This window comes from Portunus trituberculatus, chromosome 1 (assembly GCF_017591435.1).
Source record: "Portunus trituberculatus isolate SZX2019 chromosome 1, ASM1759143v1, whole genome shotgun sequence".
Lineage (NCBI taxonomy): Eukaryota > Metazoa > Arthropoda > Malacostraca > Decapoda > Portunidae > Portunus > Portunus trituberculatus.
In genome coordinates this window covers 3,743,725-3,758,817 of record NC_059255.1, presented here as the reverse complement: position 1 = coordinate 3,758,817, position 15,093 = coordinate 3,743,725, and the positions used below count along the sequence as shown (strand labels likewise).

At 39.8% G+C, this 15,093-nt stretch overlaps 1 protein-coding gene across 1 annotated transcript; it reads right to left on the bottom strand.

The window, feature by feature from the left end:
- Positions 1-9,121: 9,121 nt before the first annotated feature.
- LOC123509501 (zinc finger protein OZF-like) lies at positions 9,122-14,921 on the bottom strand. The gene is made up of 2 exons (XM_045263874.1): positions 14,592-14,921; positions 9,122-11,554 (listed from the first exon to the last, which is right to left on the bottom strand). The coding sequence occupies exon 2, from the start codon at positions 11,500-11,502 to the stop codon at positions 10,276-10,278; it is 1,227 nt and encodes a 408-aa protein (XP_045119809.1). The 5' UTR covers positions 11,503-11,554; positions 14,592-14,921; the 3' UTR covers positions 9,122-10,275.
- Positions 14,922-15,093: the final 172 nt, after the last annotated feature.

The following is a 15,093-nucleotide window of genomic DNA, read 5'->3' as shown; positions in this document are numbered from 1 at the left end:
GAGAAAACAAAAAGATTGGGATACGAGGGCTGGAACATAAGAAATAGGAAAGAGTTAGACGAAGGTTGGGAAAAGGCTGGGAGAGAGAAAACCGAAAAAGATTGGGATGAACTGGGAGAGTAAAAAGAGCGAGAGGCTAGGAGTGTGAATAGATAGAGAAATAGAACTGGAGGAGTGAAGGTAGACTGAGAGAGGCTGGGAGAGGGAAAAAGCAAGGACACACACACACAAATCCATTCTCAACAAATTTACTTTCATTTTTAATATATTTTTTTTCATCTTTGTTCATCTCTCATCAGTCACCAGTGCGTCCTTAGCTGGAGTGAGAGACAGGAACCCTCCCCCCCCCACCACACACACACTTCCTTCTCTTGTGTCTGAGTTAACTGAGTCTATTCTGTCTACAGTCTATCTTGTCTTCCATTGTGGAGGTGGAGGTGGTGGTTCTGCTTTGCTATTTTGTCTCTCTACACCTACATTTGCGTATGAAAAGGAAAGATTCTATTAATGGCGACGCTCTCTCTCTCTCTCTCTCTCTCTCCAGGCATCACCGCGATCTGATATTTATTTCCTTCCACGTTAGCAATCCACCTATTACTACTACTACTACTACTCGTCTCTTTCATACCTACTTGTTTCCTCTGCCTTCTCTTCCTCCTCCTACTACCACCAGCACACTACCTACACACCAAAAAACACACACGAAAACACTGGACATTAGGGTAAAATATTGTCTTCTGAGTATTTCTTGTTTTTCCTCCGTTTCTCCTTTCTGTTCCTACATTTCCTTCCCACACACTCCTCCTGCCACTACTAGTACACACCTGTGCCTAGAAACACTCCCACACACCTTGACAACCTTGTATGTGGGTAAATATGATGAAGAGGAACCGGTGCCAGCTTTCCTCCTCCTCCTTTATTTCTCCTCTCTCTATTTTTCCTTCCTCACACCCATGCTACCAATACAAGTACACACCTGCGCCTGGAAACACTCCCACACACCTTGACAACCTTGTGCATTACGCTAAATAGGACGAAGAGAGCCCATGCACCAGCTTTCATCTTTCTTTTCGTCTATTTGTCTTTCCTTCCTCCTCCTCACACCCCTGCTACCACTACTAGTACACACCTGCGCCTAGAAACATTAAAAACTTTGTACATTGCGTTAAGAGAGAGCCCGGCGCCAGCTTTCATCCTCCTTTATTTCTTCTCTCAATTTTTTCCTTCGTTTTTCCTCCTCACACCCTTGCTACTGCTACTAGGACACACCTGGCGCCTTGCAACACTCGCAGACACCTTGCAAACCTCGTACATTAGGCTAAATATGACGAAGAGCCCGGCGCCAGCTTTCATCCTCCTCTATTTCTTCTTTCTCAATTTTTTTTTCCTTCGTTTTTCCTCCACTAGGATACACCTTACACTCCTGCGCGCCTCCAAACACTCGCAGACACCTTGAAAACCTTGTATATTACGCTAATAATGACTGAAGAGAGCCAGGCACCAGCTTTCATCCTCCTTTATCTCCTCCTCTTTCGTTATTTCCCGTTCCTTCCTCCTCCTCCTCCACACACTTCTACTACCACTACTAGTACACACCTGCGCCTAGAAACACTCCCACACACCTTCAAAACTTTGTACATTACACTAAATATGACGAACAGAGACCGGCGCCAGCTTTCATCCTCCTCTTCTTCTACTTCTCCTTCCTACCTCTCCCTCACACCCCTGCTATCACTACTAGTACACACCTGCGACAAGAAACACTCCCAGACACCTTGAAAAGCTTGTATATTGCGCTAAATATGGTGGAGAGAGCTAGCTAGGCGGGCAGCGGTGGGCCTGATGACGTCACGGGCTCCCTTGGCCAGGAACTCGTGACGTCACAGGCCTCGTAAAATACGTTACGCAATTCATTTGGAAAATCAGGTTTTTAAATACTGCACATAGACTGAATTCCTTTATATATTTAGATTCCTCATATTTTAACTATTCCCAAATTAACAAAACACTTCAAGCTTGAGTAGTAATAAAGTGAAAAATAAGAATTAACTAGGCAAAATTTTATAACATCGATATCATTAAATGTAATCCTACAGCCCACAAAGTTAGATTTTTTTGTAATTCCAACACTTCAAAAGCTATGAACTACTTTCACAAATACTTAAGGTTTAGTTTGGAGCCGAAATAAAAAGAAAAATACGAACCCGTAAACACAAACCTTTAAACTTTGAACGGGACTAAAGATTACTTCAAAGTCTGCACACTCACCTCAAACAGGTGTTTCAACATTTATTAAGTCATCAAGTATTTTTCCAAGCAATAATATCTTACCTAGAAACTCGAATAAAAAGTTCATAATCGGGTTTAGAAAAAATCACACCGGAAACCCGACACACATTTACACCAAAACACCCACAAAGCAAACTTGTTCCTCGCAACACGTGTACTGGAAACACTCACAATGTTGCTAGCTATCATTTACAAACAATAAACCCATCTCAACACTCCCAGTAATTAGTGGGAGAAATATCGGGAAAACAGTGTTACCGACTTGCCCCATGCGCCAGGGCCAGCCCGGCCAGGCGGACACAATCCAAGATGGCAGCGGCACCAGCGGCAGCCCGGTGCTGCTATGTTCACTTTAAAACCTTCACCACACCAACACCAGGCCATGGCGGATATATTTGACGGGATGATGTGACGGCAGAGGCTGGCGGCTCCATCTCATGACATGTTTGGCTTGTAATAAATGAAAGGTGAGCAGATAACGACCGATAAATATCAGCGGCCTGGGCTGACGTTTGCTTAGATCTGGGGTCTTCATTTTCCGGGGTGGGAGGAGCGGCTATTTACTGTCATACTGATAAGTTGTCCTGGAGGTTAGGGAGAAGTGATTTGACTTATGACCGTGACTTGTTGAGTTATATGAATGTTATCCGTATGTTTGCAAGTGAAGCCTGCCCAGACTACCCGTAAACCCCCCTGCGCCTCTCAGCTCTCCCACCTGCCTTACGCCTTCACCCTCGTATAAAAAGTGCAGCTTACTTTACCGAGAAGCCACACACTAATGCACAAACAGTTTTCATCTTCACTGTGCAAAATGTTCTCGGTAAACCAATCTCGTCTTTCATTTAGTCTCTGTTTTATGTTGTCCGGGTTTTCTGCTCGTGTCCACTGCTGTTTCTTCATAACCCAGAGATAATACGGGGCAAAGCGTTCAGTATTGCACACTATCAAGGCACTGGCACCTCAGTATGAAGGAAACACTCTAATTATACAGGACTCTTTATTGCCTCACGTCTTACCAACACCGCGGCTCAGGAACACTCGACACTTGCCACTTGTTGCTTGACTTGCTTCCTCCGCCAGCGAGTTCCAGCAGGGCGCGCCACCACACACACACACACACACACACACTCCAATTCAAATAACAAGCACTTCTTACCCTCGTCGTACACTACACCAAGAAAAATGAAGAACAATCAAGCAAAAACGCGTGAAAATTGAGTAATAAGCCTTCGTAATTGTGAACTCAAAGTATCGACAACTCACTATCTTCCTTGCAAGCGCCACACTCAACACTCTTCAATTCAAATAACAAGCACTAACTACCCTCATTGCACACCACACCAAGATAAAAGGAAATACAGTCAAGTAAAAACATGTAAAAATTGAATAAGAAGCCATCGTATTGTAAACTCAAGGTACCGCCTACTAGCCTAGTCACTATATTCCAAGCGCCACATACCCACCAGCCAATCCACGCAACACTCTCCAATTCAAATAACAAGCACTTCTTACCCTCACTGCACACTACACCAAGATAAAATGAAATACAATCAAATAAAAACATATAAAAATTGAGTAAGAAGCTATCTTAATCGTAAACTCAAAGCGCCACACACACACACACACACACACACTCGGTAGCTCAGTGCTTCACAAGCCAGATGACCGGGGTTCGATTCCCCGTCCGGGTGGAGATATTTGGGTGTGTCTCCTTTCACGTGTAGCTCCTGTTCAGTGTTCAGTGTTCACCTAGCAGTGAGTAGGTACGGGATGTAAATGGAGGAGTTGTGACCTTGTTGTCCCGGTGTGTGGGTGTGCCTGGTCTCAGACCTATCCCAAGATCGGAAATAATGAGCTCTGAGCTCGTTCCGTAGGGTAACGTCTGGCTGTCTCGTCAGAGACTGCAGCAGATCAAACAGTGAATTACACACACACACACACACTCCAATTGAAATAACAAGTACTAACTATCCTCATTGCACACCACACCAAGAAGGAAGTACAATCAAGTAAAAAAGAATAACAAGCCATCAAACTGGTTCCTGTGTCCCGTGATATAGTGTGGCTGTGACAAAGTGTTTAGATGCGTCTTCTGCCCATGCGCGATCCGGGAGTAGACGCCGCCGCGGCCTGCTGGGACAAAGTGTGGCATGGAAGCATCCAACGGGATTATGGAGAAGGTATGACATACATTTCAAGGCCCATGTATAGTGTATCATTGAAAAATGAGCTATATTAACGTTGTTTTCAGCCACAGCATATTTTAGGCCACCCATATCAAACAAATAGTGATATTTCTGCTTTGGTTCTTTTTCTACCATAGTGAGGCACTAGTCTTTCCACCGATACATGCTGAAAGCCAATGGCTACTGTGATAAAAAAAAAAAAAAAAAAAAAATCGAATTGTTTAAATTCACCCAATATCTATCACTTGTCACATTCTGTCATAGCTATAGGCATGACATAATATATTATAGTGTCTGTCGTTCGCTCCCGGGCCGCGCATGCACAGAAGACGCAACTAAACACTCACGGGCCACACTTTGGCATGTGACACCGGCCGTGCTTCTGCTCTCCCCATTCTCATGTATTCTATATAGTGTAGACCCTTTACAAGGCTTGAGTGACTTGAAGCTTCTCATTTAAAGCATGTTATCTCTGTCTCTCACCTTGTCATTATTAACTTGTCATTCTGCATTAATTAAAATAAAAAATTACCGCACTGCCAGACAGGGGCAAGAGATATGGTGTGTATTTACCTAGTTGTAGTTTTACAGGGCCTGGGCTTTATGCTCGTGTGGCCCCGTCTCCATATCTACACTTATCCAATCTTACTTTGAAAGTATGCACACTCGTTGCAGACACTACTTCATTTAAACTGTTCCACGTCTCAATACATCTTTGCGGGAAACTATATTTTTAACATCTCTCAGACATCTTCCTTTTCTCAGCTTTTTACTATGCGATCTTGTGCTTCGGATGTCATATTCTTCTCTCAGGATCAGTTTCTCATGATCCACTTGGTCCATTCCGTTGATCAATTTAAAAACTTGTATCAGGTCTCCTCTCTCCTTCTTTGTTCCAGGGTTGGTAGATGCATAGCCTTTAGTTTCTCCTCATATGTCATCCCTTCAAATTCTGGAACCATTCTTGTAGCCATTTTTGTAGTCTCTCCAATTTCCTTAGGTGTTTCTTTTTATAAGGGGTCCACACTACTCCTGCATATTCCAATCTGGGTCTTATTAAAGTACTTATCAATTTCTTCATCATTTCATGTGTGTGTGTTACCTAATTGTATTTACCTAATTGTAACATACGGGAAAAGAGCTATGCTCGTACTGTCCCGTCTCCATATCTACTAATGTCCAGCTTTTTCTTAAAATCATGAATATTCCTTGCGTTGACCACTTCCACGTCTAAACTATTCCATGCTTCCACCCTTCTATGAGGGAAGCTATATTTTTTCACATCTCTCCTATAAGTGGCCATTTTAGTTTTTTCCCATGCCCTCTCGACATTCTTTCATTCCACATACACAGATCTTCCCTATCCATTTTTCCATGCCAATCATCACTCTGTATATTGCTATCAGGTCTCCCTTTCTCTTCTGTTTTCCAGGGTCGGAAGTTGCATTCTGTTCAGTCTGTCTTCATAAGTCAAATCTCTTAAGTCAGGCACCATTTTTGTTGCAGCCCTCTGTACTTTCTCTAGTTTCCTTATGTGTTTCTTTAAGTTCGAGCCCACTGTATTGTTGCATATTCAAGCCTCGGTCTTATCATTGCAGTAATTATTTTCTTCATCATTTCTTCATCTAAATATACGAACGCCACTCTTATGTTCCTCAATAAGTTCAATACTTCTCCAATTATTTTGTTTATATGTCTCTCTGGCGATAGGTCATTGGTAATTGTCACCCCAAGGTCTTTTTCTTCATGACTGGTTTTATGTCTTCATTTCCTATCTTGTACATACTCCTGATTCTTCTTTCACTCTTGCCAAACTCTATTTTCTTGCATTTTGTCGTGTTGAACTCCATTTGCCATGTACAGCTCCATTTCCATATTCTGTCCAAGTCTTCCTGGAGTAGTTCGCAATCTTTGTCACATCTCACTTTTCTTAACAATTTTGCATCGTCTGCAAATAGGCTCACATAACTGGACACCCCATCCACCATGTCATTTATGTAGACCGCGAACATTACTGGTGCCAACACTGATCCCTGTGGAACTCCACTCTCCACCAAGCCCCATTCTGATGGTCTGTCCTTAATTATTGTTCTCATTTCTCTTCCTACCAAAAGTCTTCCATCCATTTTAGTAAACTGCCATGCACTCCTCCTACCATTTCAAGTTTCCAGATCAGTCTCCGGTGTGGTACCTTATCAAAGGCCTTTTTTAAATCCAGATATATTCCATCAGCCCAACCATCTCTTTCCTGTATTACATCTATCACCCTCGAATAGTAACATATCAGGTTTGTCGTGCATGAACGCCCTTTTCTAAAACCAAATTGACACTCACAAAGTATGTCATTTTTCTCCAAGAAGTCTGTCCATCTATTCTTCACCACCCTCTCACACATCTTAGCTACCACACTTGTAAGTGACACTGGTCTATAGTTCAATGGGTCTCTCTTGTTACCTGATTTATAGATTGGGACAATGTTAGCTCTTTTCCAGTCTTGGGGCACTACACCTTCCCTTAATGAGGCATCAATTACTTCACAAACTTTTTCTGCCAGTTGCTCCTGCATTCTCTTAAAATCCATCCTGATACCCCATCAGGTCCCACAGCTTTTCTCACTTCTAAACTCCCCATCATATTCTTGATCTCCTCCACAGTTACTTGAAACTCCTTCATAATCCCTTTCTGTTCCATTACCAGTGGTTTGTCAAAAGCAGTCTCCTTTGTGAATACCTTCCGAAAGCATCCATTCATAGCCTCTGCCATTTCCTGGGATCTTCACTGCATACTCCATTTACTTCTAAACTTTCAATACTTTCTCTATTTTTGATGTTGTTGTTCACATGTCTGTAAAAAGCCTTGGTTGGTCTTTACATTTATCAATTATATCCTTTTCTTGTTTCTTTCTTTCTTCTCTTCTAATCAACACATATTCATTTCTTGCTCTTTTGTAACTTTCCCACTGCTTAATCCGTCTTTTCCTTCTCCACCTCTTCCATGCATCCTCTTTTCTTGTTCTAGCCTTTTCACATCTATCGTTAAACCAGTCCTGCTTTCCAACTTCTCTATGTTGTCTTATTGGTACAAATTTTTCTCACCTTCTTTGTATATTTTTATAAATTCCTTCCACTTTTCATTTGCTCCTTAGCACTCTTGAATTTCATCCAATTTGTCTCTTGAAAGAATTTCTTTAGGTTTCCAAAATCTGTCTTGGCATAATTCCATCTTCCCACTTTATATTCTTCATTTCTTCTAGATTTCTCTTCATCTATCACCTTGAACTCCAAAACTGCATGATCACTCTTTGCTAAAGGGCACTCCACCCTCATCTCCTCAATGACCATTGGCTCTGTACTAAAGACCAAGTCCAGTCTTGACGATGCTCCCTCTCCTCCAAACCTAGTATCTTCTTTGACCCACTGAGTTAACACATTTTCCATTGCCAGTGTCAATAGTGTATTTCCCATGTTGTCTCTGATCCTTCCATTGACCAGTCCTCCCAACACACCTCTTTACAATTAAAATCTCCCATCATTATAGTTCGTTCACAGCCACCCAACATTTCTTCCAGACATGTTCCTGTATCACTTATCATTTCTTCATATTCCTGTACTGACCATGCATTTGTCTTAGGTGGTACGTACACCACTATGTAGTGCCTCTTTTTCCTTCATTAGTTTCTGCTCTGATCTTTAGCACTTCTGCCTTTCCCATACCTTCTTTCACTTGATCCACCTTTATATCTTTTTAACCAGCAACATCACTCCTCCTCCCATCTTACCTACTCTATTTCTTTTCCAAACATTATATTTCCTTCTCCAACCATCATCAGGTCTTCTCCTCTCTCAGTTTTGTTTCAGTAAGACCCACAATATCTGGGTTCTTGTCCCTCAAGTAATCGTTGAGTTCTAAAATCCCGATATCACTCCATTTATGTTGGAATACATTACATTCCGCTCATGTAAGTTTCTTTAGTCCTTTCTTGCTGTACTTTTCTGGGTTATGAACCACTTCCTCAGTCTCATATCCAAGATTCTCCAGAAAAACTCTTTCTTCTCCTCTTCTGTCCTCTCTTCATTTTTTTCAAAGCCTCCTTTCTCAACTCATTTAACATTTCTCTTTCCTTTTCACCGAGATCTCTTCTCAACCAAATCTTCCTTGTTGTTTCCTGCTGGGCTAGCCTCCATGACTTCTCCACCAATTCATCTACATCCTTTTGTGACTTAAGTTTGATTCTTATTGGCCTCATACCTTCTCCTGTGAACTTTCCAATTCTATGGAAGTCCTCTATTTCTTGTACTAGGTCTTTTCCTCCTCCTGCACCACATTAATGATATTATTTATCACCTTTTTATGTTTTTCTCTCTCCATTTTACTCGGTGTCTTATCCTCCTCCACACCAAATATCACCACACATCTCTTTTTGTCTACAGTTTCCCTCACCAATGTCTCATTTGACTTAATAACCTTCACCACTTTCTCAGCAATCTTCTCTTCTATGATCTGTTGATCTATAATTTCAGCAAGGCCCAAAGTTTTCTCCCCAGACTCTGATTTCCTTTTCCAGACTTGCAACTTTGTAATTTACCTCCTTTCTGTGTGTGTGTGTGTTCTGTAAAGGTTTGCCTGATGCAAAGTTTAAATATACGTTTTTTTTTTTTTTTTCATTTATTTAGTAAGAGTTTGACTAATGGTGCATAAATAACATAAATAAATAAATCTGGTCATTTTTTTTGTCCAATTAACTCTTAACATTAATCATTTTCAAAACATAAATTAAGTTTCTGGAACATAATTAGACTAAATAAATATATAAAAAACAATCACACTTCAACTAAACCCATAAACATTTCCCATCCAAACCTTTGTGTCTAACTAACTTCAATCTGACTAACTGCTAACACTATTCTGTCCACCTCACTAATACAAGTTTACTAGTTCACCTTCCTTCTTTCACCTCCTACACTACTATAAACTCTTTCTTACACACCAAAATCTCTATTAGTTCTCTCTCTCTCTCTCTCTCTGGTTTAAGTTTGACAAATTATTTCAAGACAACATTATCAATTATCACAATACACAATAAGATAAAATGGCTGGTTCTCTTTTATTCTTTTTTATTTACAATATTTTTAGGATCTGGAATTATATATATTTTTCTTTTCTTTGGCTTGTCCTCTGAATTGTAAAAAAACTCAGTTGTATATATATTTTTCTATACATTACCTTCATATGTTCTTAGTGTACATCTTTGACTAGTGTTTCTTGTCTGTATTATAAGCATTTTCCTTTTTTTTTTTTTTTCTTCATATACACAATTAACACCACCTTTTCTTCTTTCATTTCTACTTCTCTCAAACTTTTCCCTCCACATACACCAGCATTTCTTATTTTCCTACTTTTCTCAAATTTTCCTGGCACAAACTATCACGGCTTCCTTCTATGCTGTTTTCACATTTTTCTTTAACTTTTTCTTAAACCTTCCTCCACAAACTCACAAAATTTCTTCCTATATACATTTCATTTAGTTCTTTTTTATTTCTTTCATCCAGTTAATTAATATAAAACCTAATTTTTTCATTTTTCTTCCTCCATTTTTACTTTTCTTAAACATTCTTTCCATACACTTGTAACATAATTTTTCTACTTTTCTCTCTGCAAATTCTCATAAATTCTTCCTATGCACTTTTTCCTTCATTAAGTTACTCTACACAAACTCTCATAAATTTTTCCTATACACTTTTACCATCAACATTTCTTCTTTTCTTTTTCCTTTTCTCCACCTTTTTCTCTCCACAAACCCTCATGACTTCTTCCCGTGGACCTTCAACAAGTGTCGTCTTAGATGCGACTTCTGCGAGAGCCTCCTTCCACACTCCTGACACTCAAAATTCTTCGTCCCAGCATGCACAGTCTTTAAATGTATTCCCAGCACTCCTTTCTGACTAAACATCTTGCCACATTCCTCACACTTGAACTCTCTCAGGCCAGTGTGTACATCTGCATGCCTTTTCCAAGTGTTTTTATGGATGAAAGCTTTGCCACACACTTCACACTTATAAGGCTTGAGGTTGCTGTGAACGGCTGCATGTCTTACCAGGTCGTACTTGCGGAGAAACGGTTTGCCACAGTCATTGCATTTGTACATTTCAATATCTGGGTGTCTCTCTGCCATGTGTTTGATAAGGCTGCTCTCTAGGGTAAACTGTTCCTCACACACATCGCACTTGAATCTTTTAACGCCTAAGTGCTTCTTGTAGTGTTGTTTTAAGTTGCTCTTGTTTGAGAAGTGTTTCCCGCACTCTTCGCACTTCTCAGATGTTCGGATGGTGGCGTGTGTGTTCATGTGCTGCTTGAGATTGCTCTTAAAGTTGAACTCCTTCCCGCACTCCTCACAGCGGAACCTCTTGGCTTGTGTGTGAATGTTAAGGTGCTGGTTGTAGCTTGATTTGTAGCAGAATTCCTTGCCACACTCCTCACACACATACTTATTGATATTGGAGTGTAGATTGAGGTGCTGCATGTAGTTAGCCTTATGCACGAACTCTTTACCACAAACCTCACATCTGTACTCCATCACGCCTAAATGTCTACGCAAATGTTCGGTTAGCGAGTATTTATACGTGAAGAGCTTCCCACATTCATCACACTTATATTTCTTCACCTTATCATGCGTGTTTAGGTGTTGCAGCATGTTCCCACGCTGGCTAAACACCCTCCCACACACCTTACACTCATGCTTCCTCCTCTTGTGAACCAGGGAATGTCTGGCGAGGTGGGTAGCGTGGCTGAAGAGTTTATTGCACACCCCACATCTGTGAATTGCAACACCAACGTGACTCAGGGTGTGTTGAATGTACAGGCTCTTGTTTGGCAGGTTCTCAAAACAATCTGGGCAATCATAGCTCCTTTCCTCCTCCTCCTCCTCCTCCTCCTCCTCTTTCACTATGATCGTTGGTGAGTGTTGCTGCTCCTCCTCCTCCTTCACTGTGTTGGTTGGTGGTGTGTGTTGCTCGAGTGTTGCAGCCATTGCTTGTGTCTGCTTCTCTGCTTCACTGGTATAGTTTGTTGTGTTCCATGGGCTGTGGGGAAGAGAAATTGTGTTGAGTTTTTGAGATGAAGTGCGTAGGACAAAAAATAATGGTTTAAGATGAGAAGTAATGGGTTAGGATAAGGATTAATGGGTTTCTAAGAATAGTTTGTTGTGTTCTATTTGCTGTAGGAAAGAATAAATAGTGTTGAGTTTTTGAGACAAGAAATAATGGTTTAAGATGAGAAGTAATGGGTTAGGATAAGGATTAATGGGTTTTTAGGAATAGTTTGTTGTGTTTCATTTGTTGGAAATAGAATAAAGTTAATTTTTTTTTTAGATGTAGTGGGTAAGCTAAAAAATAATGGTTTCCGAACTAATGGGTTAGGATAAGAATGAATGGGTTTTTAAGAATAATTTGTTGCATTTCATTTGTTAAGAAAAATAAATTGTGCTTGAGGTTTTGAAAAGATGTAATGGGTAAGGTAAGAATAATGGTTTAAGATGAGAACTAATGGGTAAGGATAAGGACTAATGGGTTTTTATGAATAACTTGCTGTGTTACATTTGTTGTGAGAAGCATTTAGATTGACATGAAATAATGGGTACAATAACAAATAATGGTTTAAAATAACAAAATAATGGTCAGGGTAAGAATAAATGGGTTTTTGGAAGGAGAATAATGGTTAGGTTTTGATATGTAGTGGATATGATAAGAAATAATGGTTTTAATATGAGAAGTAATGGGTGAGGTAAGAATGATTGAATATTTAGAAAGGGAATAATGTCAAGTTTATGATGCAGTTAATGGGTGAGATAGAAAAAATATAATGGTTTAGGATAACAAATAATGGATTAAGATAAGAACTAATGGATTTTCAGGAAGTAAGTAATGTTAAATTTATGACAAGACTGGATAGAATGACAGATAATGGTTTAGGATAACAATTAATGAGTTATGGTAAAAATTAATGGGTTTACATGATTAATGGGATTCAAGATACAGAATATGTAAAATTGATGATGGAAAAATAGTGGATAAAATGACTGATAATGGCTTAGAATAAGAAATAATGGGTTAAGGCAAGAATTAATGGATTTACTGGAAAATTAATGGGTTCTAAGATTACAAATATGTTTATCTTTGTTTTGTTATTCTATCCAAACTTCAAGGCATTATTAAGGAAATGTTATCACAATTAATTTCTTTTTTTTTTTATGCAGGAAGGGAAACTGGCCAATGACAACCTCCCTCTTAAAAGAAGTCAAGTCGTAGGAAGATGGAAATACAGAAGCAGGCAGGTAGTTCCAGAGAAAGGTAAGAATGATTGAGAGTACTGGTTAACTTTTGCATTAGAGAGCTGGACAGAATAGTGGTGAATGATTGAGAGTACTGGTTAACTCTTGTATTAGAGAGGTGGACAGAATAGTGGTGAATGATTGAGAGTACTGGTTCTTGTATTAGAGAGCTGGACAGAATAGTGGTGAATTTGAGAGTACTGGTTAACTGGAGAGGTGGACAGAATAGTGGTGAAGAGTACTGATTGTATTAGAGTACTAGTGTTAACTCTTGTATTAGAGAGGTGGACATTAATGATTGAGAGTACTGGTTAACTCTTGAGAGAGCTGGACAGAATAGTGGTGAATGATTGAGAGTACTGGTTAACTCTTGTATTAGAGAGGTGGACAGAATAGTGGTGAATGATTGAGAGTACTGGTTAACTCTTGTAGAGAGCTGGACAGAATAGTGGTGAATGATTGAGAGTACTGGTGAACTCTTGTATTAGAGAGGTGGACAGAATAGTGGTGAATGATTGAGAGTACTGGTTAACTCTTGTATTAGAGAGCTGGACAGAATAGTGGTGAATGATTGAGAGTACTGGTTAACTCTTGTATTAGAGAGCTGGACAGAATAGTGGTGAATGATTGAGAGTACTGGTTAACTCTTGCATTAGAGAGCTGGACAGAATAGTGGTGAATGATTGAGAGTACTGGTTAACTTTTGCATTACAGAGCTGGACAGAATAGTGGTGAATGATTGTGAGTACTGGTTAACTCTTGCATTAGAGAGGTGGACAGAATAGTGGTGAAGGATTGAGAGTACTGGTTAACTTTTGCATTACAGAGCTGGACAGAATAGTGGTGAATGATTGAGAGTACTGGTTAACTCTTGTATTAGAGAGCTGGACAGAATAGGGATGAGAGGAAGAAGAAAGCCTTGTGCAGCGAGGGTGAGGAAGGAGGGGAGGCATGCAGTTAGCAAGATCAGTACAGCAGTTAGCATGAAAAACTGTCTTAATCTAATGACTTTTAAGGTTCTAGTGGAAGTTATCAGGGTTTTCAATAGTGTTCTAGTACGACAAATATTAGTAGTTATTTCATTTTCTTGATTCCAATGAGTCTGACAGGGTGTTTGATGGTTCCAGTGACAGTTTGACAGGCTGTACTCGTAGTGGAAGGAATTGGGGTTTTCAAGGGTGTTTTGATGGTTCCAGTGATATTTTGACAAACTGTAGTTGAAGGAATTGGTATTTTCAAGGGTGTTGTTAGTTCCAGTGACAGTTTGACAGGCTGTAGTGGAAGTTATTGGAATTTTCAAGGATGTTTTAATGGTTCCGGTGACAGCTCGACAAACTGCAGTGTAAGTTATTGGTGTTTTCAAGTAAGTTTTGGTGGTTCCAGTGACAGTTTGAAAGGCTGTAGTGGAAATTATTGGGGTTTTGGGTGCTTCATGGTTCTAGTGATAATATGACAAAAAATAATGTAGGTTATTGAAGTTTTAATGATAACAGTGATAGTCTGACAGGCTGTAGTGAGTTATTAAGGTTTTCAAGGATGTTCTTATGATTTTAATATATCAAGGAACCACTCTACCTCAATAACAGAAAAAAAGCACCCTTGATAACTTTAACTAGCTCTGTGGCATTTGAAAACAGCCCTGGGAAGAGAATAATAACACATACTTAGAGACGATAACCCCTGACACACACACACACACACACACACACACTGAAGAAGAAAAAAAAAAAAGATTTAATATAACTACGCCAATGTTTAAAAAAAGGAGAAAAACAACATAAAGGTCTTACTAGTATTTCAAAAGGCAGAGTTTGGACAGTAGCAGCACGAGGGAGTGAAGAGGCTGATGAAGATATGGACAAACTGCCACAAACACATAACATCATAGCAAATACGTTTTTTTGGTGGAGTTCAAATGTTTTCCCATTATAAGGACGAGAACACTGCACAAGGAGGATTATATGTGACACACGGTAGTTTTAGCTATGAAGGAAGGTATATTGGAGTGTTGCCAAGGATCGATGAGTGAGGGAAGGGAAAAAGGGACAGTGTGTGCAAATGTTGACAGGTGTGACGCGATCAGCTGATAGGAGAAAGGAAGTTGTTTTAGTCACCCCTTGAAAATCTTAAAATAGTCAGTAATTATAAGAACAAGTACAAATGCATGTTTATAAAGCTGCAAATGACTCAGAAAATATATGTATCACTGCAAACATTATATTGTAGAGTGGGAGGGACGGAAAGTAAAAGGAATTATAATATCAATACCATCAAACACTTATCATAGTCAGT

What these genes read in the sequence shown, in the direction of transcription:
- LOC123509501 (XM_045263874.1), bottom strand. Translation starts at nt 11,502, where the DNA reads ATGGCTGCAACACTCGAGCAACACACACCACCAACCAACACAGTGAAG.